This window comes from Salminus brasiliensis, chromosome 16 (assembly GCF_030463535.1).
Source record: "Salminus brasiliensis chromosome 16, fSalBra1.hap2, whole genome shotgun sequence".
Lineage (NCBI taxonomy): Eukaryota > Metazoa > Chordata > Actinopteri > Characiformes > Bryconidae > Salminus > Salminus brasiliensis.
In genome coordinates, this window is record NC_132893.1 from 22,393,826 (window position 1) to 22,421,701 (window position 27,876).

Genomic DNA, 27,876 nt, shown 5'->3' on the forward strand with positions numbered 1-27,876 from the left:
GGGGTAAACATATGTATTGCTTTGCTGTAGAGCGTTCAATGTTGGTTACACTCTGGAGTGTGTGTTAATTGCATGTAGGGATTTTAATTGCAGCCTCAGTTAGTGAAGCATGACTCTTCACCATGTCTGTCTGCATGGCTGTTTGAGTGTGACAAGTGCCTGTCAGGCTAGTTCCCCCGGGGTCTCCGGCTCAGCAGGCTGGCAGCGGTGTGTTACTTGCTGCTTGTGATCGGATCATTTTGGTGCCTGTGTGTGTGTGTGTTTGTCTCTAAGTCTAAGATAGTAGATGTCAGTGTGTTGTGTGATAGTTGTGTGATCAGCCTTTTTTTGTTTTTGGACGTGTGGTAAAGGGGTTACGGCCATTAACTGCCCCCTATATGAGGGGGAGTTTGTGTGTGTGTGTGTGTGTGTGTGTGTGTGTGTGTGTGTGTGTGTGAAAGTAGAGACACAGCATGTGTGTTCCAGACTGTTTTGAAAAGAAAAGGGAGCAAGCAGAGGGCTATTTGGAGACTCCAGTGTGTCTGAGGCTGAGAATGAAAGCATTGAGCTTCATGTGTCAGCATAAGTTGTTGTGTGTGTGTGTAGGTGGAGGTTCTGACACTGCTGACCTGTCTCAGACCAGCCAGGCAGTAGAAAAATGCTCTAATGCCATCTGTTTTAATCTTCAAAATGTCATTGTAAAGTTTTGTATACAATTATTAGTTTAAAAGGAAGGATATGAAGTGTGACATCACCCTCACCCAATGAGAAAGTAGTTTGAACAATATGAACTATAAGTTATTATTCTTAATATCCTTTAAAAAGTGAACTTAAGTATTTAAGTGTAAATTATTTTATTGTAGAATAATCTAATAAGTTAATTAATAAATAATTCTAAATAAAATAAAATAAATCTAAAAATTATTGTTTGTATTTTTGGCCATTGGCCCAGCACAGACATCTCACATCTCCCTCAGACCAAGACATTTAAGCATTTCTGGGTTATAATATTAACTTGTGCGTACTCTAATAGAAGTTATAGGTTTATGTAGTTTTTTAATTTAGTGGGAAAATACATTAAAGTGTCACAGTGCAGTTCAGTATCCCACAATTTAAAACACTAGACATTTAACTGACGTTTAATGAGCTCAGTAGGTAAATGCTAAGAAAAGTAAAATAATAAACAAGTTAATACTGTGAATTCTAATAATAATAATAATAATAATAATAAATAAAGATAAAAACATAAAATGTTTTAATATGACTAAACTCAACACGTCACCTGCTTTTTGCTGTTCCTACCCAGTTATTTGCCTTTATATTACTCTCCAATTTGTTTTTTATATGCCTGCCCTGTGCTCAGTTAGATTCGGAAACACCAAAACAGTCTATATTCTGTATAAATACTGTATCCATTCATGTATTACAATATCTTCAAAACAGTAACTTTACATAAAAAGAACAATCATTTCTAACTTTCCATGTATGATTATTTTAAAACGCTCTATTTTAGAAAGTTTTTGACCATTTCTGTTGGTGCGTTTCTCATGAAATCTTTATACAGTGCAAAGGGCAGCTCTCAAAAAGTGAGAAAACTGCAATAATTGAGATAAGAATTGGTTCTGACAGCAACAATATAGTATTGTAGCAATACTGTAAATTGAACTTCTGCATGACAGCTCCATCCAACATTCAACAATCCCGGATATATCTGCTCACATAGGACCATGCTTGGTGGTCAAAAGCCGCATTATATATATTTTAAATCCTTCCTTGAAGTTTTCTTCTTGTCATCCCATGTTACTGTACATGCAGGCTGCTCCCCTCTACTTCTAAAGCCCACCACCATCTCCATTAACTGCTAATTATTTATCATAGCCACAGGCACTTTTCTCTGTGGCTTTCAATTCTGGCTGTTAGGCCCATTTTGAGAATGAGGGCCCTGGTGCTGGAGGCTGCTCTTAGATTAAAATAAATAACATTTCCTGCTACATAATTGACATGAATTTCTCCTGGCGGTGAGATGCAAGTTTGCACGTAGTTCACACAGATATGGGTCACAGCAAAGCCCTAATGTCACTGGTACTGTGATTCCGGGATCAGGGTTTTTTGTTTTTACTCTCAGGTATTGCATAAGATACAGAGCGTTACGCTGCATTTCATAAACATTTCCTACGTTGCGTCAGCCCATCTGGGAGAAGGTGATGGGATCGATATGGACCAGCCTGGAGATGGATATTGAAAGCTATGGAAATGGAAATCGTTACATACTCCTCACATGCTTGGAACTCTTCTGGAGCAAATTGCGGAGACAAGGGACGTGTCTCGGATTTGACCTGAGGGTCAGGGTTAGGGTCTCTGCTTAACCTCCGGACAGCACCCCCTGAACCCTTACGTCCCGCCTCTCGGTTGGGCTTCGTTCCAATCCAGTGAGCTTCACGCCTGCAAGCTGTGCCTGCAGCAGCCTTTGTTATTTGTGTATTTACTGTTCGCCCATGGAGGCAGCAATGAGGCAGCTGCTGGCTGAGAGAGCGAAAGAGAGAGAGAGAGAGAGAGAGAGAGAGAGAGAGACTGACAAACATGAGAAGAAAGAGAGGAGAGAAAGAGAGAGAGAGCGATCTATGCAGTTCATTAGATGCATTACAGTCTAGGTCTTGATGCCCCAGGGCTCAGTGACCTGATGGATTGCCTTGAAAGTCGAGGTGAGCTACAGGAGACACCTTGCTCCGGTATTAATGTGAGGTGTCAGTGCGAGCGGCTCACTCTAGCTGTGAGTGAAGGAGAGAGGGAGTAAGAAAAAAAAAAGCAGTAGAGCGACGAGGAGAAATCAATTAGCCATTGAAGGTTAAAGGTGGCAGCATCACCCATCCACGGGCCTGTGCTAAAGGGCAATAGCTTTGGGTTTGATCAATATTCCTTCCCTCGGTCCCTGCTGAGGGATGTGTCTGAAGCCTGGAGGTTGTTTTCCTCTCCCTATGCGAAAACTCCATAAATCCCTCAGTCTAGCCGAAGGAACCGGGCTAGCGTGGGGGTCCGTGCCCACATGAGGTATGGATCAGTAGAGCTGGGTACCGAGGCCTGCAGGCAAGATAAGAGCTACAGATTAACAGCCATCACAGAGAGCCATTGATCACGCTCGCTCAGAGGGCAAGGGCCAAGAAGCAACCACAGAGAGAGGAAGGGAGGAAGTGGAGAGAAACAGTGAGAGACAAAGAAAGTTAATAAGGTCTCTTCAAAGACCTGGAACCACTACAAATTGCTGTCTATTAGGCTTAAGTCTTGGATATACTATTGCCATTAAGTTGTTGATGGTTATCAAGTCTAACCTTTAAAGTGTATAAACATAAATCATATTTGTCTCATAATCCGTATATTGTCCACATCTTATACCTCTATACCCAAACAGGTTAAGACGTTTATAGCCTTCCCTACCTGGAACATCCACCCTGTCTAAGCACTGACTGATTTTGAAGTTGAGATTTCATTAGTCTATTTCAAAGTACGTTATTTCTAGTACAGTTGTATGCAGAAGTTACAGTATTTGCGCTTTAGAATGTGGACCAGGCATGTCATTTAGCCATGGGTGCCAACACGTCTACATGCAATTATTGCCTAATAACAACATAATGTATTATATTGCTATTGTAATGCTATGTAATAAAATTAATAGATATAATATATATATCAGGTAGGTTTTTACATATGATAGAGTGATACATTGCAATAGACAGGACACTAATGTATGCTTTAAGCAGGTGCCGTAGTGCAGTGGATAACAACACCGCCTTCCATGTGGCAAAATAGAGTTCAGTTCCCTGGCTGGGCCAGTACACCATGCTACACCAATAAGAGTCCTTGAGCAAGATTCTTAACACTACTTTTTACCTGTGTACCAGTGTAAGTCACTCTGGATAAGATCATGAGCCAAATATTATAGATGTAAATCATTTGTTAAAGCTATAGAATAAACTACACTCTTTAATATAAAGGTGCTACATGTGGCCTTTGAGTAATGCCATAGAATAACCACTTTTGGTTCCCTAAAGAACCATGTTTCTAATATGGGCCAAAAACAATCCGTTGTAATTTCTTTACCAATATTAAGGTTCTTCCTTATAAACATGGTTTGTTTAAATGTCACCATCACAAGCCTACAACCTATGCTGGATGCTATCAGGAGATGGGAGAAAACAGTGAGAAACCAAATAAGTTGGTATGCAGTCTTATAAAAAGACAGGAAGCACAGCCATTTCTAGTGATTAACTTCACTGGTCTGTGCCCAGACCTACGGGGAGTTTTATCATGTTTTCTGAGTCCAAGTCCCCATTAGCAGACAAAAATCTGCTCTTGGAGAGAGGATCCCCAGTGCTGAACGCAATCTGGACCGGTTGTGTTCAGTCCCACAGGCCTGCATCCCACAGGCTCTCAGCAGTGGAAGGTTTGTTATACTCTCACACACTAGAGCTTGCAGCCCACACAGTGCCAGTGGAGAAGTGCTCTTCAGAAAGTGCGTCCACTGTGCTGCCATGTGTTCTAAAGAGCCTGCGTGAGAGCAGAAGAGAAGAAACCTGTCATAATTACACTCTCCAAAACCATTTCTGGCCTTTGGGTCAAAATAAGCTTCAGCAAAATACCTCTAAATCAGCACACATCAAACAATGGAATGGCTTTTGTTTAAGTAAGTGCCCCCAACAAGTGTCCAAACAGTACTCAAATGTGTGAGAAAAAACATATATGCATTCAACAATGAATAACAACCTGTTATATATGGCTTTGGTGGGTGGCTGTGGTGGTCTCGAAGTCAGTTTAAGGGTTTGGTGTCAGAGTCTAAACAAAACTATGCAGATAGGGTTGAAATGTGTGTATGTGTGTGTGAACACTCCAAACAGACTCCATCATGCTGCACTGTACTGGTGGCCCTAAGGCCTGGCATGCATGCTCAGTGTCACCCAAGACAGCTTTACTGCGTGGCCAGAGAACACACACTTGCAGATTAGCAGAATGGATCATTCTAAACTCTACACTTATAACTCATAAATGTTTAGATTTAACTCAACTCTTGAAAAACCTTTTAAATGTTTGTTTGATTTTCTTCTCTCCTCAGTTCCTCCTCAGATCGTGGTGCGTCCCCGGGACCAGATCTCAGCGCAGGGACGCACTGTCACCTTCCTGTGCGGCACTAAAGGGAATCCCCCACCTGCTGTGTTCTGGCAAAAAGAAGGGAGCCAGGTAAGAGCCATCACAGAAACCCAAAAACAGTGTTGGCCAGTGTTTATAGAATCACTGCCTGAAAACATACTTATTTACTTTTACCAAATGTCTGATTAAGGACATCATATCTATCTCTGTTTCACATATTTACAGCTTACATATCATCACTCGCTTTTAAGAACCTTGTAACCTTGTAAAGTTGCCATTTTGGAATTTTGCATGACAGCAACAGTATACAAGTTCATTAACCCAAAGCTTTGAAAGTGAAGAAATATTTGGCTTACATATAGTATAACCTGGGACCTGCTGGAGGGATTATATATCTCCCGGCTGGCCTGGAAGCGTAAGGGGATCCCCCCAGCAGGAACTGCTAGAACTTGCTGGGCACAGGGGTGTCTGGCCTCTATGCTCTCCCTATTGCCATTGCAACACTGAACTGAATTAAGCGGATAAAGAGTGGAATGAATGGATTGTTCCTTAAGTTGAAATAATTTATTATGTATTTTATTATATTATATTGCAATTTGTTACATAGCACAGCTCTCAAACCTAAGCTTAATTTAAAATTATTGAGCAAAGATAAACCAAGGAAGACATCAATTTATAAATGTGTAATTTATCTGTAATAAATAAACACAGGGTGTTGTCAGTGTCAATATTGTCAATATTTTCAGTGTCACAACACTATTTTTACAGAATTTACAAAATCAAAAGATATTAACACCTGACCCAATAGAAAGGTTTAGTGTTCCTAATTGTTTTTTAAAGCTTTCTGCTAATTGTTTGAACTATATCAATGTTAATTGCAAATAAAACACTGATTGCTCATTTTGAATAGATAATGTGTGTAAATGGAATCATGTTTTATACATGCCCTAAATATCAATCACACAGCAATGCTCTAAAGTCTAGTATAAATCATTTCCTAGACAGTAGAGACAGTTACTCCAACAAAAGCAGGATAAACCCTTTTTAATACCCTTGTATTTGGAAGAAATAATAAATGAGCAGATGTCCCAATACTTTTGTCCATATGCTGTATATAGCAGTATAATTGTGGGGCAAACTTTTACCCATATCATGCAGCCTTAGTGTATGGAATGTAGAAGCTGAGACCCAAACTTTTGCCCAAGTTGTGAGCTGTGTTAGATAAAGCTCAGCTAGTTCTATTTATAGCCTCTGACAGAGGGAGTACCGAAACAATGCCCTACCCAATCCAAAGCTTAGAGGAAGGAAATCTTCTATCTTTTGCTTTTTTCCATGGTTTTTTAAAGCCATGCGTGCATGTGTGTGTCACAAGTCGGAGGTGGGGATGGCATATCCACATGGCTGCGGGTCATGAACTTCTTTCTGAATAATCGTGTTCTCTGGGTTTGGTTCTGCAGGCTGTGTTGGTGTGTGTGTGTGTGTGTGTGTGTGTGTGAGAGCTCACTTGAGGGGCAACAGATATAGAGACCAAATCAAAGAGGTTTAGAGTGACCGTGGTCAGGGCCACAGGGGCCAGGGTGAGGGGGTCAGTGGATAATCCCCAAAAACGAAACAGTAACACAGAGGCACACACACACACACATGCACACATGCACACTCCTCCCCCCAGCCGGCTAAGACAATGGGGCAGCTGTCAGTGTTGCTGCTTTGTGCATGAGGAAGACTTCTTATCCTTAGGCCTTTGTGTGTGACCCCTCTGTCTCTGTGACACCCTCAACACACACACATACACACACACACTGAGAGATAGGTCTGCCTTTGTTCTTTTATGTGTAAATATAAATCTTAGTGGTCACCTAGAATAGCCTGTATGCCCAAATGGCAACTAATGCACTCATTGTTGTAACATCTTTGGAAATGCAAATCAGCCATTAACTGTCATGCTTAGCTTATCTATTTATGGGTTAAAATCTAATCTCATATTAGTGAGCCTCTGATCTCTGCCATGCCTCTCTGATCTGATCCTGTTTTTTGTTTTTTTTCGATGTATATGAGTGCTACAGTATTGGCATGTTTAATATTAATGTATTGTTGTTATGAGACCTTTAGATTATATACTGTGGTATCAGATATGCCACAATATTATGACAAAAAATAGAATAGTTTCCATTGTCCTATTAGAAATGTATTAAGCAAAATAAATATTTTAGCAAAAAAAATGCTGACATTTTTTCTTTACCTCTGTATCAAGAATGTATGCTGGTGTAAAAACTACAGTAAATAACAAACTGTGAAATTGTTCTAATGTTAAACTGTGCATTGGGTCGAAATTGCCTAGTTACTGATGCACCTGGCCACAATATTTCCCTTTCTGGCCAATAAAAAATACAGAGCCTGTGGTCCAACATGCCTTGAAGATTTATTTTGTGTGTTGTTTTTTTTCTTCGACCCACAATAGCCGGTGTGGCAGCAAGAGGCAGCTTCCTTCTAGCCCTTTGTTTTGGCAGCCATGAAGGCTGGGTCTGTAAAATATGAATTCAATAGTTAGACGCAGTGCTGATAAGAAAAAGAATCAACAAGACTGAATATGAAAAAAGCACAATATTAAAAAGCAGAATATTCAAAAGCATGTATGCAGCTTTTGACACAAATACTGTTGAAGCTCAGTGATTGTCAGCAGTGGTTTGACTGGTATGATAAAAGTAAAAAAGTAAAGTGGATCTAGAGGACTCCACAGGATTCATCGACAGGGTGACCCGATCTGTCTGCTCCTCTGTAAACTGTTTTTAACGTGTTTGTAACAGTTTGTTATAACATGTTTATAGTGTCCATGTTGATTTGCCCTATGAGTAATTACATGAATGGAAGGGGATGTACATTGTGATTAGTCTGTAGCACAAATGGCCAAAGAACGTGTAGGTGCAATGTAATGGCAGTCTATGTAATGATACAATAAGGGTTTTTAATAGTGTTTGTGATGCATCTTTACTTCTGTGCAGATCCTGCTGTTCCCCAGTCAGCCACCGGCACAGTCGGGCCGCTTCTCAGTGTCTTTGAGCGGGGAGCTGACCATCAGCGACGTGCACAGTGAGGACTCTGGGTATTATATCTGCCAGGCCATCAGCGTCGCGGGGAGCATTCTCACCAAAGCCCTGCTGGAAGTGGAGGACGGTGAGTAACAGCACCAACCCAGTTTCTCTTTGCTTTTTGATTACAGTGTGTGCGTGTGTGTGTGTTTGTGTGTGTGTGCAATGAGATTCTCCACATACACACTGCCATACAAATCATCCTTCACCCCCTTTACACAGAGACAGTAAGAGTGGATTGATATTTTAATATCAGTCTAATAACATTAAGCTTCCAGGTCCATAAATGTAATTGCATTATTTGTGCAAGACTCTATCACGACCGTTTGAGTAATATTTCATTTGTGTTTGAACAAACTGCCGCTTTGCCTGGTGCGCCTCGTTTCCCAGAACCGAAATAAATTAGAAACTCTTCAAAGCCGTCCCAAATTAAAATTTCTCCGTCCCCAAACGAGCGAGCAGCAGGAGGCAGGGGGGACGTAATCAAAAAGGACAAGCCGCCATCACACTATGCAAATAACCCCTGCAACATATGCCCACTCCCTCCTGTTCCCCACTGACCGATAAACTGTTTATACATCATGGGTGGAAGTATGTGTGCGTGTGCATACGCATGCAAGCCTTGCAGTGTTGCCCACCAACACAAAACACACAAGCCTGTGCCAGAACACCAGCATTAATCAACACATGCTTGCCTTTCAGTGCTACAACAGCAATGCAGTACCGTGTCAGATAGCTAACATTGACTACACACTCTCTCTCTCTCTGTCCTTGTTGAGGGATAGCTGAATCAAAGCAAAAGTCTTCTGAAATGTGATCATATTTCCTGAGCAGATAGTCCTCTACGCTTTCCTCATGAGACTAATGTGCTCTGTAAAGCACTCCACACTATTACCGAGCACTATAAAAGGGACGAAGCTATTCAGCGACAAAATGACAGTGTAAGGCTGAAGACATTGAGAAGAATCTACTGTTATAGAGGAAAAAGCAATAAGTACCTCTGAGGTCATGTCTTCATTTTGTAGTTCTCCATTAGCATCCAGAGCCTGTTCCAAAAGTCTGTATGTAACACCAATGGTTGAAGCTTCTGTGAAGGGACAAAGCACAATGCGGCGACAGGGTGTTGTCTGCTCAAGACAGTGTGAAGGCACAAGACACTCACATGATGGTTATATGACAATTTTGTCACAATGCACTGTCCATCGCATCTTGTTGCGTATGGGGCTGCATAGCCACAGGCTTTTTTGGCCCATTACATTATATTTCTGCTTCTCTGAACCATGATACTTTGACCCTTTTGCGAAGACGACTTCCTGTACAAATGCCAAGTTTAGTTTTCACAAATGCCAAGTTTAGTTTAGTTAGGTCTTACTAATCCCAAATAGGAGAAATTAAAAATACACACCACGCAAAAGTCTCAGGAGGATGAAGTATGATGTATATACAACAACCTAGGTAATCTAGGCCATTTTATTGACATCATTAGAGTGGCAACCTCACCAAAATACCCAGACCTGTAAGCTTTGTGATGCTTGCTTATCAAGTCTTTGTCTTTGACAGTTGTAGGCTACAGTTTGTGTTAATTAAATGGCAATTAAATGCACACAGGTATCATTTCTCCCATTGACTAAAATTACTTTGAACCAGATTTATTACTCGAGCATGTCACACACTAAAAAATGACACAACCTTAAGGACCTATTGTCCATTGTCTTGTCTAACTGACCTAGTTATGTTCATCTCTTCCACATTGAAAGAGAGACTGTAGGTTCTGAACATGCAGTTCAGATCTCCTATTCCCTTTCTTCCCTGTCTGTAAAGAAACAGAGAATGCTAAATATCGAAGTAAATGATGAGTCAATTATTTATTAATGCTTTTAGGTCAACCAAGGGGCCGTTTTGTGGTGGTTGATAAATAAACAGTGAATTATTCATTCAGAGTCTGAAATTCTGGAAGAAAAAAAAATAAAGCTTAACACACCTACTCGATCTTGTGTAGTAAAGACGTGCTGACTCTGCTGCCCCCAGGCCCTATAGAGCACTGTGCTGGAGGATTGCTTCTGATCAAACTCATGATTCATCTTAAAGGCTTGATACATGGCTTATGACGCCACACTATGCAAATAGAGCATCCTCATGATTTCTTTCTTCTCTTGTGATGTAAAAACACATGGAAGTTGATGATTGGCCCTAATGATCGCTGTTCTTTTCAGCTCCTGCATGTTGTCGCAGTTGGAAATCTATAGTAGTGATCTAAAGAACCTAAGCACAATTAGGGGGTTTTACTGTGCTGCTTAGTGCTACATTATTTCACCCCATAGATTGTGCTGAGAAAGAGGCAAGCTAAAGTAAAACAAATGAAAATGAACGAAGGAAAACAAACAATGCTTTTTCCTGCATCAGCAAGACTTTTATGTGTTGTTGTTTTATGTGTTTACAGTTGTCACTTATCTGCAGATAGCTAGAAAGGTCGTAATATAATGATAGATAACCCACAACTGTTAAAGTGGTTTGGAATCACTTAACTTTTTAAAAATAATCTGTAGATTAAGAAATAGTAAAAATTAATAATAAAAAAGTAAAAAGCTCTAAGAGTCTTAGATGCAATAAAGCATCGGGAATGTTAATATCAATATACGCAAATCATCAGGTTAAAAAAATTAATATGTCATGGGCTCATGTCATGGATATACGTGCATATGTCCATATGTGGAACCCATACTGTAAAAATCATCAAATCTTTACTGCCACAAGATCTAACTAATTTAGATATCTGCACACATTTAGCCTGCTCTGAGTTTCTGCTCTGACTGCTTTTTGCTCAAAACAGAGCTAATTTATATTATATTTTATATTAAAGCACAGTAACAAAAACTCTAAGCAATGAAAAGAGATGAGATATGGTCCTAAAATATTAAGGCAGAAATCTTGACATAAATTGCAATAAACAGATAAATAACTTTTGCTGATTCCTAAAATATACAGAATGCAATAGCATTCTAATATATTTCTAATATTTTTATATTTGTAAGTTTATAATATGTAAATATATACAATAATATGACAAGTTCTACAATAAAAAATATGATTGCACACATAATAATAAAAATAATAATAATAATATTTTCTTTCGAAAGCTCCATCCGATCGGATCCCGCCCATCATCCGCCAAGGCCCTGCCAACCAGACACTTGTTCCTGGAACCACTGCCCAGCTGCAGTGCTATGTGATGGGCAACCCGTTACCCAGCATCCAGTGGGAGCGAGATGGGCAAAGGATTCTAGGGAATGACGGCCGCATAACCCTAATGGACAATGGCACTTTACAAATAACAGCACTGCAGGTACTGTAAACTGGCATGTGTGAGTATGTGTGTGTATGTGTCTTTGTCTTATGGGAGAGAGAGCTTTGTTTTATATGCATGCTTTGTTCCTTTAAATGCTGGTTCTCAGGAGACCCTAGCATACAGGCTTGTTTTCGAAGTTTCAAAGTTCCATGTCCCATCTGACAGATACCATATGCTGTTACACTGTCAGATTTGCCGTTCCTACAACATTTTCATATTCATCTTGCGAAGCAGCAGAAGGTACAGAAAGGGACGCAGTGTGTGTATGTTGTGCACAGCACTTCAGTCGATGACTGGGTCAGGTGTGAAGTGTTCAAATTGACAGCTAATAGAAATGTCTCATTTGTGAGCTGCTGTTTCTATCTGCTCTGTGTCTTTATGAGTGGACCAGCTGTCATGCAGGAGAGGTGTACAACAACAAAGTTGCTGATCATGACAGTAATCAGTATGAACGTACCCTTGTCAGATTAGCATTAGTTTCTGAAATCCATTCATCAGGCAGTGTATGTATGTGTGTGTGCAGTCGCGTTCTGTGTGTTTTTAGCTGAGGGGCACACGCCACAATGACCAAGGATGATGGGTTAATTGATTGCGGCCAGGAAAGATTAACGATCGCTCAGCCTCTAATTAAATGCTCGTTCGGCTCTAGAGAGCGAGAGAGAGGCCGGGAGAGACAGAGAGAGAGGTCATGTAATCTCTATGAGCTACTGTACTCTCAGCAACCCTGCTTTGTAGTCAGTAGTCACTAATGAGTAACTGATTAAAAGTTTCCCTGATTGCCATCTTTTCAGGACCCACATGCAGAGCTAGTGCTTAGGCTGTTGCATACTTTTTGACAGTCTGAACGCTATGACCATGCTTGCTATGCACAACCAGTATAATTATGACACACCTGCAGTGCAGAAACGGGGTGGTAACTACTTCATGCTGCTTCTACAATGGCATAATGCCTACCACAGAAACCACAGAAACTACATAAGCTAGTCTATTTGAGGTTACTTAACTTGTTACATTTAGCCTAGGGATCCAGACATATTTTAAAGGATAGGGTATCAGCTATTTTAAGCTCAATCCAGTTTCAACCCAGTTTTTTTGGTGTCCTCTAGGTGCAATTAGTATTTGCATTACGGAACTATAAGGCTCATTTATATTCTCTTTACATACTAAAAATTATACCTCTGTCTCAAATTATGTAACCGTACTTGTATGTGTCCTTTACATTGGCATGGATGTTAAACAGTACATTTACTAGAGGTCAGTTCAAAGTCAAAAGTTTCTGTCAACAACAAACACGGCAATAGTAAAGGAGGTCGTGCACAAATACAGATGAAATAAACGCAGAATACGGACAGAAGGGCCCGTATCTGTATTTATTATTAAGCATAAATTAGCCTTTACATTGGTTCTAAAGCTTTGACTGCATTTGTACTTCCAGATGTTTGTCCCTTTTCTGACATTTTCTTTGTGCACGCCACCTAAACCACCAGCATTAAGAACTTTTAGATTAAGTAACTGGATAGGGGCCAATTTTTTTAATTGATCTACATTATCCCAGCAAAAAAAGAAAAATGTTAATCAACTACAATCAAATAAAAAAAAAAACTACATTCATAAAAGCTTATATTCAGATTTAAATGAGAGAGACTGTGCTGCAGAATAGTAACCCTCTTCTTTCTGGCCTCTGACTAATTTGGCCCTCTTTAGCTCTCTTAAACCAAAATGTTCATGAGGGACACAACACCACACTGTGTTCTTAACAGATGGCTGTGAAGAGAGCGAGACACACTGACCCAAAAAAAGAAGAGAAAAGCTGTAAAGAACTTTTACTGTACCAATTAAATCATCAGAGACATACAGTTTTAGTGTACAGTAAAAAAAAAGGAGTGAGAGTGAGTGAGAACAACAGTCATAGAAGGGCATACATTTATAATCTGAAAGGAGAGGGGAATATTTAGTCATTTGTTGCCTCTCCACTCAAGTAATCAACAGGCACCCACTAACCAGGCTCAGTTCTCCACCCATTGTATATTAATTGTATTAAATTTATTAAAACATATATTAATTATATAGTAATTTTACAGTATTTATAGTAATTGTCACTGCTACATGCCCCCACATTCAAAAAAGCCATTTTATGGGTAAAAACCCAACTTGTGCCGTAACTCACTGTATACACAGTGCATAATCAATTAAGTGTAGAAGTGCACACTCTATGTGGCTGAAAAAAGTTCTGGAGCCGTAACATTAAATGGCTGGTAATATAGGGTCATGCACTGCTGTATGTGTATATGTGTGTGACCTCAGAGCTGTGAGTGGTGCCCCTGAGCTGTCACAGCTATTAGATCTTAGTCACACAGGGGAAAAAAAACATGCAACATCTTCCACTGTTGTAAACAATTTCAGCCCTGATCCTGCCCCTCGGTAAGAGAGTAAAAATTTAATGGCTCTCACCTTCCATTTCTGCTCTTCTTCCCCTGTCTCTCTCCTTTCTTTCTGAACACACACACACACACTCCGACCCATCCTTACTGACTAACTCTGCTATTGATGACTGTGGGTTGACAACCACTAAACATGTTGGGTTATTTCTGACCCCTGAAGCCAGCACAAGGGTTGAATAATATCAACAGGTGGAGGTGGAGCAACACTGGAGCTTTAATTGTTGGTGGTTTCTACTATTAGCCTTTTATTTATAAGACTATCAACTCTGCAATCACTGTAAAATGAATGGTTTTCATACCATTAGAAATGTATGCTAGCATAAAAATATCAGTGCATCATCAGCAGGATATATAATAATACTAATAAATCTGCTGGACCTTAAAATGATCTTACAAGGCAACCGATATGTCAGTCAGACCTTATCTTATATTTCAATGGATGCTGATAACATCATCCCAGCTGTGAAGCATGGTGGAGGGAGAATCATGGTTTGGGGCTCCTTTGCTGCATTAGGGCCTGGACGCCTTGCGATCATTAAAGGAGCGAAAAATTCCAACATGTATGAAAACATTTTACAGCAGAATTATGAGTTAGATAACAATCAGACTACATGTTTTATTAGTCATCAGAGCAAAAATGTAGATCATTCCAGAGATTCCTCTTATTTTGCTAGCAACTGCATTTTTACAGTATTTATAAAGTTGCTTATTGAATCTTTTGATTAATATGATGCTATCTAGCCTGGACTGGGGTGAAATCTTCTATCAGTCTAGTAACCTTAGTTCATAGAAGCTATGTGTGGTATGTGGTCCAGCAGTGTAAGTAGGGGTGATGGAAGTTAAGGACCTAGGAGTGGAGATTTATTGCAGTGCCGGAGTGTCTGCAGGCTTTATGCTGTAGTGTGTCCATACGAACACTGACCCTGATCTTGCTGTTGCTAGGAAACGGACTCGGGGGTCTACACCTGTGTCGCCTCCAGCTCCAGCGGGGAGACAAGTTGGAGTGGAGTACTTACTGTGAAAGGTAACACACACACACACACACACACACACACACATGCACACAAATACTTATCTCTTGTTTGGTAATGTAATAAACAAGACCAAGAATTCCAAGTCCAAGAATTTAAGGTATACACTTAAACTATATAGGTCAAGTTGTGGGGCTAGACTTTAGTTCATCACTCTTATAACTACATAACCAGAAATTTAGACTGAATAATGAAATTAATATTAATGAATAATACTTATCAATAATAATTAGCCAGTTAATAGACTAATATTTTGTTCTGTGTGTATGCGTTACAGATAGTGGGGGCATGACTTTAGCTCCTGCCTCAGAGCCCTACCAGCTGCCTGGTCCGCCCCAGAAGCCCGTTGTGACAGACGTGACCAAGAACAGTGTGACCTTAACCTGGCAACCCAACGCCCATGAGGGCGGCGCTGCAGTCACATCTTACATCATTGAGGCCTTCAGGTATGCACTGTGTACTGCAGCAAACCCTCTCCCTCACGCATAATGCATACATGAGCACATATAAAGGCGGCCACAATCAGAACTGAAAATCACTGTTCACATTACCATGCAATAACAAATATGTGTTACATATATTATGAAGAAAGGCGATACATTTGGGCCTCTTTGTGAATTTATCCTATCCGAGTCCGAAGCTAATTCAGGACCACCAACACCAACCAAACACCAGATTGTTTAATTATTTATAGTTATAAAATAAGGAAGGGCAAATAAAGTAGAGAGCAAAACTAAAACCAGTAAAACGTGAAATTTGGGTCCAACCCAAGCCTAACAAATATTGAAGAAATGATGTCTGATCTTGTCCAAACCCAGCTAAACCTGAAGTCCTGTCAGATTGGACAAATATTACAAGCCTTTCTCCCACTTGCATTCCAGCGTCTTTTTTTCCCTCTGCTAGATTTTAGTACCTCACGCCAGCGGCAGCTCTTGTAAGACATTCTTCATTTTTTTATTAATTGAGTGTCAGTGTGTCAGTGATGCTGGCCAAGCGTGACAGACACGAGGAAAGTATAGCCCTGTGGGTGCCCTATCCTTGACCCTCTCCCTCTCTCTTTCTCGTGCTCTCTCTCTCTCTTTCTCTCTTTTTATATAAGCTCACATATTCTTCCCAGTGACCTCTAACCTACACTTAAGGCTCCTATTGCCCTGCAGCTATAGAATCCATATCTTCTTGCTTTTTTTGGAACACCATCCTCCACATGCAATAAGTTTAGCAGCACAGCCCAGACAGACTGAGGGCTGGAATATGACATGCTAATGAATTCAAAACGCAGTCCGCCCGGACAGCTCTTTAGGCTATTGTAAGCCTGCTGAAACGGGGCTAGCTCTAATTACAGACCCAACGTCCTGTGGGCTTCAGAAGCGAGGGCTCATAGAGGGTGCAATACAAGCCATACAGCAGTACCACACACACAAATACACACACACACACACACACAAATACAAATACATATACACACACAACACAGGGCTTCATCTCTCTCCTTCTGGGCCCCTAGGGCAGTGGTTTGCAGTAGCGACCCAAAATTGATTCTTTATAGAGTGCTCTGGGGGTAAATGGCATGTTTACAATAACATTTCCTTGCCTGAGGTGCTGAGGGACATGGAGGGAAGGAAGATGGAGGATGAGACGTGTAGAAGGATAGAGGGTGAGAGGAAGGAGGGGTAGAAATTGAAGGAGAGGAAGGAGAGAGAATGAAGAGAGGAAGGTGACACCTTTAAATTGAAACGTTCAGATTTACGATACCACCAGCTCTAGACTGTGTGCTGGTGAAGAATGCATATGAAGGACGAGAAACGAGAAGGTTCAGTCTCAAACCTACGGGTTCCTCAGTGGTTCTTGAATGAATGAATGTGCAATGAATGAAACTGCCTGAATGTGGCAGTTCTAGATGTAGAACCTTCAGTCATGTGGAGCTTTATTAAATTTTAAAACGATTCTCTACACTCACACATATTTACAAAAACTTCAGGAAACCAAAAGGGTTTCTTCTGTGGAATTACGGTGAAGAACCCTTGTAAGCACCTTTATTTTAAGAAAAGAGTGTCTTCTTTTTCATATGTTTAAGCATTCTTTATGAAGAAGGGTAGAGAATGGAGGAGAGAGCATGCGACAGGAGAGAGAGGTGTGCATTCTCTCAGAGCCGATGGCCAAAGTGACCTTGGATTTATGGCCTCTCTGGCAGCGCTTCAGGCTGAATATTTACGAGCCTCCCGGTGCTCCTGGCTCTGTGTAATGGTGCAGGTTGGCTGCGCAGGGGCTGCGTCTGCAGCACGAGGAGCCGCAGGGGGGAAATAAAACGCTAAACGTGGCACACGTGATGGCTGCAGTAAACAAGGATGCTGGTTAACTGCAGACAAATGAAGAGACATAGAGCAAAGCTACTGCCGCTGTGGACAGATGTGCAGCCTTAAAATTCATGACCACTTTTATTACACAGGGAGATGTATAATGTGAATCTAATCTAGCTTTACACCTGCAGGGACTGAACAGAGTCTCTTGTGCAGCTTTTCTGAAATGTGATTATTCTCGGATTTGGAAGACCTTGGAGAATCTTCGTTTCTTTTTTTAACTGAGCCTAGCACTGCAAAGTTCTCAAGATTGAGAGAGCTGCTACATCCTCCTGAAGAAAAAAAAACACTCTCATGAGACATTTACCTAAGTTGCCAAAGTAGCAATACACTTACTGACAGTAGCCCAGCATCTGTTGCTGCACAATTTGTCGATGCTATCCACCAATGGAAAGTGGCTGGCATAGGGCCACTGTTTATATTAGATATGGTTTGGGTGGTGGACCCTTCTTGTGTTGCCATGGTACAAACATATCATGGTTTTTAACCATTATGAAACACCCAGTGGTTCCCAACCCTGCTCTGGAAGCACCCCCTGTCATATTTTTCAGTGCTTACTCTAATCCCAACATGCATGATCCAGCTAATCAGCTAATTAACAAATCCTTCCTGAGTTGAAGGTAGTATATTAAAGCAGAAAAACATTAAAATGTGCAGGGCAGGGTGTTCTCCAGGGCCAGGATTAGGGACCACTGCTCTAGCTCATTGTCAGTGGTCAGTTTCTAATCACAGGACCACCTGTTGACTGGATATTTCTTTGGCTGATGGACTGTTTTTCTCAACCCAGCAGAGCTAAAATCCTAATTCCGAAGTCTTTGGTTCAAAGCAGGTTCGATATGAGAGGTTCATTTATCTGTCTTGTATCGCCAGTTTGTGCTGTGCACACTGGTTGCATTCAGCTGTTTGGTTCCTGGTGTGTAAGCCCTGCTCCTGCTAAAAATAGCCCTGTCATCACAGAGCACTGTCATACATCCAGGAACCCAGCGGTGCCTTACTTCAGCAATGAGCAGCAGCATCCAGCAGAGCATGTAATGGCTATCTCCAAGCTCACAGATGATCAGCAATGACACTGACATTCACAGCTGAACCACACGCAGTTCCCACAGTGATGCTGTAAATGAAAAGGTAGTGCTAAAGTGAATGTAGTTTGTGCTGGGATTTTCTGCTCAGGTGGTTGAATTGTCTAACGCTTGTTTCCGCTTTGCAGGTCTGAACGACAGTGAAATGTGATGTCATGTAAAAAATAGTCATCTGTTCAATTAAGATGTTTTTGTATTTTTTGTTCTGCAGTCAGTCGGCGGGTAGTACGTGGCAGACGGTCGCAGATCTGGTGAGGCTTGAGAAGCACACAGTCAACGGTCTCTCTCCCAACACCATCTACCTGTTTATCGTGCGAGCGGTCAATGCCTATGGCCTGAGTGACCCCAGCCCAATCTCGGAGCCAGTACGCACACAAGGTGCGTATCTGGGATGGTTCAACTGTGGAGTGCATCTTGACGATGCAGTAAACTGCACCATTAATAAATGTGAAAAATGTGGAGGACACTGAACACCTAGCCTAGCAGAGTTGTGTTTGGGATGCAGGTCTATCAGGGATCTGTTTTTGATCCAAATAAGAGGCCCTCATACTCACACATTTCTATAGAAAAATAGTTCTTCAGGGAATCAAAAGTAGTTCTGTTGCATTGCTCAAAGAACCTTTTATAGCACCTTTATGTTAAAAGTATAGGCTCAGACCTAGATCCTGTAAAGCTGCTTTGTCTCAAACTCCACTTGACTTCACTTGGCTGCTGTCTGTTTGAATGCATGGAAATATGTGGTATATTTTAAAAAATAGTCACATACAGTGAGTTTTTTTGAGTATACTGATGTTCTGATGGCTGCCATTCTGTTTATGTTTAGACGTGAGTCCAACGGGACAGGGAGTGGATCACAGACAGGTGCAGAGGGAGTTGGGGGAGGTGGCCGTGGAACTGCAGCAGCCTGTGCTGCTGACTGCATCCAGTGTACAGCTCACTTGGACTGTGAGTACTGACCACATCCACCTTCTGAATTCACAGTGTAGCTTTACTTTATGTCACATGAGCAGGTCTACTGGTTCCATGCAGTAAAATTACAGAGGTAACCTGTGCTCTGCTGTACCAGTTTAGGCTAAACGGCAAATGTACAGCAAAATTAAACTACAAATAAAGACAAATGTATATGCTTTCCACAGTGCAGCCTGTCTGCTGCGTAACTTTTCTTGCTACTTTGGTTGCAAGGTCAGTTCACACAACAAGATCATGTTGTAATTACTGCACTAAGTGTCCTCCCTGTCTCTCTCGCTCTGTCACAGGTTGACCGACAGTCCCAGTACATTCAGGGCTATCGGCTGCTGTACCGGCTGGTGGGGGGCTCCTGGCTCCAACAAGATGTTAAGGCAGCCCCAGAGCGCAGCGCTGTCCTCAGCAACCTGCTAAAAGGCACAGAGTACGAGGTCAAAATCAGACCATATTTTAATGAATTCCAGGGCATGGACAGCCGTCCACTGACCCTCCGCACGCCTGAAGAAGGTGAGTAACCTTTCATATTAGGTGACAGAATTTAGATCCTTAAATCAAGAATCCTTACATAGCTTTTATTACAGGCTCTAGAAGTTTTTATATTTGCACAGTACACTTAAACTTAGACACTTTCTGGAGCCAAGGATGACTTTTTAACTTGTTATTGTCTCTCTTGCCAGTCCCCAGTGCCCCGCCTCAGGCTGTTACTGTGTCAACAGTCAAACTCAGCAACAGCTCCAGCATTAGTGTTTCATGGCAGCCTCCCCCTGCTGAGATGCAAAATGGAGTCATCCAAGAGTACAGGGTAAGAGGATTGGCCATTCAGGTAGAAAATTGAATGGAGCAGCCCAACAAGATTTCTATCTGAGGGACATGCAGCACTGGACCTTATACATTTGAGTTTGAACTGTTATAACCAAGGGGAAAACATAATTCTTTCATTCTGCCTGATCAGCAAATACAAGATAGTGGAATATAAGCTTATTTAGAGGATGTATACTTAGGGATTCATTTACATGCATAAGTATTTATAACAACAATAGCTACTTAGGTATTTATGAAGAGCTTAAGTCTGTTTTTGCAATATGACATGGCTTAGTACTGAGGTTATTGAGAATATGTATGACCCTATCCTCTTTGCTATGGAGAACAAATTCCTTAATGAAACACATCAAAATTGTCATGGTCACACAAGATACTTATATTTCCAACAGTGCAACTTTACAGAAGATGGAAAATAAATATCTTAACCATAAATGGAAGTCACTCTGTTATTCTGGTTGATCTTTTAGCACTGTTGCCAACAAAAGCATTCAGTGGTGTATCTGCCTTGTTTTTAGCTGGGGTGATTACTGACCAGTGCACTGTGTCCTTTCCAGATATGGTGTCTGGGGAATGACTCGCAGACACGCTACCACATTAACCAGACAGTAGATGGAAACGTACTGTCCACTCTGGTGAAGGGCCTTTTGCCAGGGGTGCTCTACCAGGTGGAGGTAGCAGCAGTGACCAGTGCTGGAGTGGGCACACACAGCCAGCCAGTCTCTGTGATCATCAGTGAGTGCAACACAAACATCCAAAACATCTTATTTTATGTATAAAAGTGGTACAGAATGAGATCACTGCACATTTACCAGTGTTGAACACTTTTTGTGTTAAATTATAACACTCACAGTGTTTTGATTTAACACTGGCTCTGCTGTGCACTGGCTCTGCTATCGATATGGGTATCGACAGGTACTTTAAAAATCTCTTAGAGGGATGTTTAAGTTTGACTGATATTTCAAACCAATATTTAAACATGTTTTCATTGTAGCTGCATGTTTTTGCAAACTCACACCACCTCCATCAGTTAGTCTGAACTGACAGCAATGCAAACATTATTATCTGTGTGTTCTTTATAAATATGCTTGATTTTGGTCTGTGAGGTGTAAAAAATAACCAGCATAGTCTTTGATAAGCTAAGCATGGAATATTTTTTATTCCATTTTAGGTTATCTTTCTGACTCTCTCTCGCTCTCTCTCTTTCTCTCTCTCTCTATCAGAGTTGCCTGCAGAGCAGCCTGCAGTACCAAGTGGAGGCGGCGACTCGGATCAAAACGTAAGTCTTGCAGAGCAGATCACAGACGTGGTAAAGCAGCCCGCCTTCATCGCAGGCATTGGCGGGGCATGCTGGGTAATCCTCATGGGCTTCAGTGTGTGGATATACTGCCGACGCAAGAAGAGAAAGGAGCTGAGCCACTACACTGCTTCGTTCGCATACACACCCGCAGGTAGACACACTCACACACACACACACACACACACATATGTTCACAAACAGGAAACATTAGCATGTTTATGACCTAAATATATTAGTTAGCTAACCTTATGAATATGTTACTATCTGCTTTCTCCTGCAGTTGGCTTTCCTCATGGGGAAGGCTCAGGACTAAATGGAAGGTTAGTGCCTTGGTACACAGTCAAAGCTGTTATTATGTAGAAGATCAATTTTGGAATTTCAAGTAACATCTCTGGGTTATTTTTGTTTTTGTTTTGTTTTTTCAGGCCAGGTGTGCTGGGCTCTAACATGGGAAACTATCCTTGGCTGGCTGATTCCTGGCCCACCACAAACCTTGTCCATAATGGCAAAGACTCAGTCAACTGCTGCACCTCCAAACACGACACAACAGAGAGATATTACAATGGTACTGTATTTGGAGCTACCAGTTTAAAAGCCAGATTAAATGTATATGATCAGACCGATTCTTTGATTTTAAGGACCCATATATAGATGCATGTTTTTATTCTTATTACTGAATAACTTATATGATATTTTCTTAGTTTCAAAATAATTATGGGAAATGAGAATAGTTTACTTTAATACAATGATTTTTTTAACAAACTGATGCTCATCTTTTTATATAAGAACTCTAACTAAATGTACTTCATTACATCATAACTTTAGACAAAACTTTCAATAATGTTCTTAGAAAATGTAAGAGAATGTAAAGTAATAAGTGTGAATTTTACAGTGTAGTAGGGACTAAGTAGCTCTTAAGATTAGTAGTCAAATAATAAGCCCACAGTTCAATTCTCAGGCGCATTACATCCGAAGGATTATTATTCAGCAGTTGTTCAAAAGCACTGCGCACTAGCTCAGTTATTAGTAAGCTCTAGGTTATAAATGTGAAAAATGAAAGCCTAGACCCTTAGGTACATTCTCATGACTCTGTTCATGTTCTTCTTCCATTTCCATGTGAATTCATCTTAAATCCCTTTGCTCTTTACTCTCATAGAGGTTGGAATCTCTAACTACCTGAACCAGACAGAGAAGTATAGCACTGGTTCCAATGAGGGCCCCATCTACAGCACCATCGACCCTACTGCCGAAGACCTGCGCAGCTTCTCAGCCCAGTACTCTCAGCACACCACGCCCTACGCCAGCACTCCCATCATGCCTTTCACTAACCAGGCACCCTGCAGCCCAGAGCAGGATGGTGGCCACTGGATTAACCAACCAGGAACCTCCAATGTGCAGTACGCCCAGCCAGACCGCTCCAAATCAGATAATGGTACAGATTATGAAACAGTAAATGTAGTTTCACCACAGTCACCATTTGCCACAGTTCACTCACAGCACCTCTTTGCCGTCCCTGTAGCCAAGCAGTCAAAGCAGAAGTCAATGGGGAAGGCAGTGAAGACTCCCTCTCTAAATTGGATAGAGCCGTTGCCACCGCCACCCCCCTCCGGAGAGTTAGACCACTGCGAAGATGAAGATGAGGATGAACATATAGAGGATGTAGGGTAAGGGCAGCTATCCACCTGTTTATCTGGCATACACTGCCTGTTTCCTATAGCTTGCATGATGCTCTACACACCCTACCTCTATAGTTACATATGAAGTATACAGTCAAAGAATAACTGTCATATGAGCCTAATTCAATACCGCTGTTCAGTCGAATAGAGCAGAGTCAGCATGTATGTATTTTGTCACCTTAGCATAAAGTGCAGTTACAATTAATGTCAGCATATTTCCAATTTGTAAGTCAAATAACCCCTTTGGTTCATTTTCAGTGTAGTTTTGAACTGATTTACACTGTCTGTGGGGATTCTCATTGAGAATTCATTTTAGCCTTTGGCTAAGCTTACACAACGTGCTCAGAGTTTAGAAATCTTCTCCAAATGGAATGATATGCACAGACTATCCTTCAGAGGCCTTAAATACTTAAATACTGTTGAAGGATTAGCTTAATATGAATTATTTTTGCCATGCTTTTCTTAACTTAGACAACCAGGACCCTCCAGCAGGTCCAAGCTTCCTCGTTGTGTGTCCTAAAGTAACTCAACCAGTCTTCATTGTTATTAGTGTAGTTACTGAAAAATAAGCCTTAGGAATTTATATATGCATGTATGCTAATGTTATCAGTAGCCACCGGGTGTCATAGTGTTATTTTCATGATGGTAACTTTAAGTAGCATTATTGACTTAGCATTATCACAGGTTATGACATCTGACAGTGCTGCTTACTGAACTGTAGTCATCAGTTTATTTGGCCTGCTGAAAGCTTCAAAGAGTACAGTCTCTATTATCCTGCCATTGCGTCAGAAAGTGGAATCTTCCTTACTTTTCCCAGGAACAGTTGCTCCATTAGCTGTGCTACTGGCATCCATTATTGGCCCTGACAGGGCTCTCAGTGGTGGCAAACAAAATTTGCAACATGCTGGCCTCTGCTCTGGCCTGTACCGTGTTCCCTTGTGAGGCGTGTAGCTTTCTGCCTGTCTGCAGGCCAAATTCTCCTGTTCTTTTTTCTCTCGATATCACATTACGCTCGTGTTAGTGTGTGGTGAGGTTAGCGTTAGCTGCTGAGTGGCCTGGCCACGGGCATAATGCGTGCGTGTGTGTGTGTGCAAGCGGTGACAGGTAGACACACTTATCGCTCTCCACTGCCACTCTACCTAAATGGCTGCCCAAAAGGTCCGCAGAAGGAGCCGGGCACATTAACTGCGGCCGTTAACTGAACCTGACTTTAGAGTGCACTACCAAGATGATGGAGCCTGATAGCGCTGATCCAGGCACTCAGTCTTGCTTTTTTTTTCTTCACTATTCCAGCAGGCTAGCGGTAATGCTATTAGCCAGCAGCAGGTATAGCCTCTCTCATGCACAGCCACCCAGCCAAACTCGATTTTCATTACTAGCTCATTTTGAAGTGTTCCAGTTAGCAATGAACTTGAGGATAACAGGATTGACCTTTGCATGAGAGCTGTGGTCCTTTTAGTGGAATATGGGCCTGATTATTGCATTACAACAAGTCTTTGCTTCTTCTCTTTGTTTTGACTACTAACCTTATGACTCTGGCATAACTCTTCAGCAACATGTATTCAAATACCTGTCAGATCACCAAAGCAAACTCCTCTTTCAAAGTGGGTATTAGGTATCAAAGATCCGTTCTGTGGTATGTAAACGCCAAAGGGTTCAGAGCAGAGTGTCACTCACTTACAAGGACTCAATATTAAGTCATCATCATTCCTTCCTGACATGACCTGCCCTTGCTGAGGCCCAAAACCACACAGTTAGCCAGGGGCGAGGCTGGCTCATGTGCCTGTGTTACAGAAGAAATCTATACCCTGGTCAGTTCAGCTGAGATTTCTGAGAACGAGCGATCAAAAGCAATGAACTATGATTGATTCTGCTTCAGCTAAAGATGTTTAACCCCTGGTAGAAATGCAGAAATTTACTTCCTTTATTAGTTCACAGATGTAAAATATGTATGTATGTGAACTCTCATGTCAGTTCTTTCCTTTTATAGTAGTTGTAAAGTAGTTACCTCATATTTTTTTGTTTTTATTAAAAAACAAGCCTGTAGTTTAAGGGCTTAAAAAGACATCCAGTAGTACAAATATATACTATTAAATAACATATACCATTTTCTCATGGTATTTGCCAGTTAGCAGATTAGCTTCACCTAGGACTGCCAATCAGAACAGAGGTAATTTACATATAAGTCTTAAAGGCAAAGTAACAAAACAGGCTGTTTAAAGATATTTGAGAAGATATTTTTGGAGGGATACATAAACCTACACAAAGGCCATTAGTAAGTCAAATATATAGAGCCCTTTAAATATTGTTTCAAAAAGGTGAAGGTGCATGAATACAGGTGTGTGTGTTGTTACAGTGACACTGATGTCCCTGTACTCTCCCCTACCCTTTCCTTTCATACATAGCACTGATGAAGAGGACTGGTGCCCTCCACTCCCAGAGCGGACCTATCTTATAGATGGAGTGGCAGAGGACGGACCTTGTCCACCTCCCAGAGGAGAAGCATCTTCCCCAGCCACCTCCTACAGCCATCAATCCACAGCCACTCTCACACCTTCACCAAGAGAGGAGGCACGCCACTGCCAGGACATCCCACGTCTGCACCACCCTGAGCAGCCCCAGTCCGGGCGGTAAGACCATTTACCTCACATCCTGTTTTTACATATAACAGAACCACATTCAGTATGGCCACACTTAAACTAAATTCTGTGTTTAATGATTTTTTTTAAACTTAGCCTAATGTTAAAGTACCACATTGTGTGATCAAAGAACTTTTTTTAATTATGTTTACCCTAATTGTGGTAAAATCAGTGTAATGCACAACCTATTATGGCTTTGTGCATTTTAGCTTACACTTTGCATAAAATACAATGGGACTAATCAGCTTAATAGGAAAGTACACACTACATTAGAACTGGGACCAACCTTCTCTTCAGTGTGTCTTATATGGGTTTGGATTTACGTTTGAGTACTGCATGTAAATATAGGCTAACATCCTGTTTTGCTTAAAAATATACCATTTCAGCATGACACAAAAAGGAAGCGTTTTACATTTGAATCATTGTCTCATCTTTAGACTGTATTTGATGTGGCAATGTTTAGCTCCCCAGTGTGTTTTTAAAAAATAGCGTTGCAGGATGTTGTGTGGGGGAGCTAGATGAGGTAGACTTTTCTTGCTCCTTTTCTTAGTAAGCCTCTGTGTCACACGCACATCGTCCTTTAGGGAATTAGCTTCCTGCGCCTTACTTCCATGCTGTGACATAATACTTCATTTGTTTTCTTTCTCTCTGGAGATGTTTCAACACTTATTCCTTTGTTTCTACTTGGGAGAAATGCATCGTATGAATAATTGATCCCTCAGACAGTGTCTCTTCATTGTAGCTGTAACTGGTGTGAGATACGAACTTTCTGACACTGCTGTTAAGTTTGCAAGAAAACAGGTCATACTTAACCAATGTGCATCGAACGTCCATTGAATGTTTGTCATTGTTGAGCTGTTATAGCTGTATTGAGTCTTTTTTTGATGTTGACAGCCGGTTGCCATGTGGACCAGTGCCTATTCCCAGAGCACCCAGCCCACCCCTCACACAGTCCAACCCAAACCTGTCAGGCAATCAGGAGGGTCCCGAGAGCGGCACACCACAACGCTCAACACACAGACGGGACTGGAGCCAAGGAGCAGCACAGAGTGCAGACAATGTCAACACACCAGGTGTGTGTGCAAGCTTGTGTGTTAGGTGTTCACACATCTTGGATTTATTAAGGCCTGAAAGTGATGAACTCCCTAATGTGCCTTAACTTTCACAACAAACGCTTTCTTTTACTTGGCTGTTCTCCGGTGCGGTGTCTGTAGTGTTAGTGCCCACAATGCCCACAAAAGAGAGTTGTTTAGTAGCCAACTCTTCAGATGTGGGAATATGTTTCACCTTTTTAATATCTTTTCTCCTTCCCTGTAGGACGAGCTAGAACGTCTGCAGGAGAGCAAGTCCAGACTCCACCTGGCCAGAAGGCAAGGGTGAAAAAGAAGACCTCTAAGAGTGGCCAGTATCGCAGAGACCACATGCAAGGAGGTGAGAACCAGTCAACTTCTGGCACAGATAATTACCTGTTGCCTTAGGGAACAGGTTTCATTTTTCACTCATGACATTTATAACATGTAAAGATCAGTAAACATACCAAATGTCGAATAGCAATACAGTTGCAGACTAAGAATTAGACCAGCTATCATGGCATCAACCATGTTTTCAGAAATTTGCTGCAAGATTAAAACAAAAAAATCAAGCTTTTACTTAGTAGTAGAAGTAGAAACAGTAGTAGTAGCAGTAGATGGAGGAGTAGAAGTAGTAGCATAAGTAGTAGTGTAGTAGTAGTAATAGAACTAGGTGTAGTAGTAGTGGTAGTAGCAGTAGTATTAGCAGCAGGAGTAGTAGAGAGGAGGAGACTGTAGTAGAATGAGAAGTAGTAGCAGTGGTAGGGATAGCAGTAGTAGTACAGGTAGGCATAGGAGTAGTAGCAGCAGTGGTAGCAGTAATAGTAGAAGTAGTAGTAGAGGCAGTAGTAGTTGCGATAGATTTTATATATTTTAATATTTATTTAGCAGTGCTATTAGGAATAGTATAGTGTTCTGTCTGCCGTATTACTTATCCTTGTGTATAAT

The 27,876-nt window shown here is 41.3% G+C and overlaps 1 protein-coding gene and 1 long non-coding RNA gene across 5 annotated transcripts in view; one reads left to right on the forward strand and one right to left on the reverse strand.

Annotated features, from left to right (window-relative positions):
- robo3 (roundabout, axon guidance receptor, homolog 3 (Drosophila)) overlaps positions 1 to 27,876 on the forward strand; it is a 165,390-nt gene that overhangs the window by 133,361 nt on the left and 4,153 nt on the right. For all 3 annotated transcript variants that reach the window (XM_072658816.1, XM_072658817.1, XM_072658818.1), the window contains exons 7-24: positions 5,084 to 5,208; positions 8,118 to 8,289; positions 11,342 to 11,547; positions 14,934 to 15,015; positions 15,300 to 15,468; positions 18,670 to 18,836; positions 19,282 to 19,403; positions 19,715 to 19,931; positions 20,102 to 20,226; positions 20,801 to 20,978; positions 21,467 to 21,694; positions 21,824 to 21,863; positions 21,969 to 22,108; positions 22,700 to 22,975; positions 23,063 to 23,207; positions 25,625 to 25,849; positions 26,753 to 26,931; positions 27,176 to 27,289. In XM_072658816.1, coding sequence (XP_072514917.1) covers positions 5,084 to 5,208; positions 8,118 to 8,289; positions 11,342 to 11,547; positions 14,934 to 15,015; positions 15,300 to 15,468; positions 18,670 to 18,836; positions 19,282 to 19,403; positions 19,715 to 19,931; positions 20,102 to 20,226; positions 20,801 to 20,978; positions 21,467 to 21,694; positions 21,824 to 21,863; positions 21,969 to 22,108; positions 22,700 to 22,975; positions 23,063 to 23,207; positions 25,625 to 25,849; positions 26,753 to 26,931; positions 27,176 to 27,289 — 2,910 coding nt within the window. The remainder of the gene's footprint in view (positions 1 to 5,083; positions 5,209 to 8,117; positions 8,290 to 11,341; positions 11,548 to 14,933; positions 15,016 to 15,299; positions 15,469 to 18,669; positions 18,837 to 19,281; positions 19,404 to 19,714; positions 19,932 to 20,101; positions 20,227 to 20,800; positions 20,979 to 21,466; positions 21,695 to 21,823; positions 21,864 to 21,968; positions 22,109 to 22,699; positions 22,976 to 23,062; positions 23,208 to 25,624; positions 25,850 to 26,752; positions 26,932 to 27,175; positions 27,290 to 27,876) is intronic.
- LOC140536799 (uncharacterized) lies at positions 8,114 to 24,046 on the reverse strand. 2 transcript variants are annotated; one of them, XR_011977629.1, is made up of 3 exons: positions 24,028 to 24,046; positions 9,203 to 9,291; positions 8,114 to 8,270 (listed from the first exon to the last, which is right to left on the reverse strand). It is a non-coding gene; the product is annotated as an uncharacterized lncRNA (long non-coding RNA). The 2 variants fall into 2 exon arrangements; XR_011977627.1 differs by having other exon boundaries at positions 8,114 to 8,273.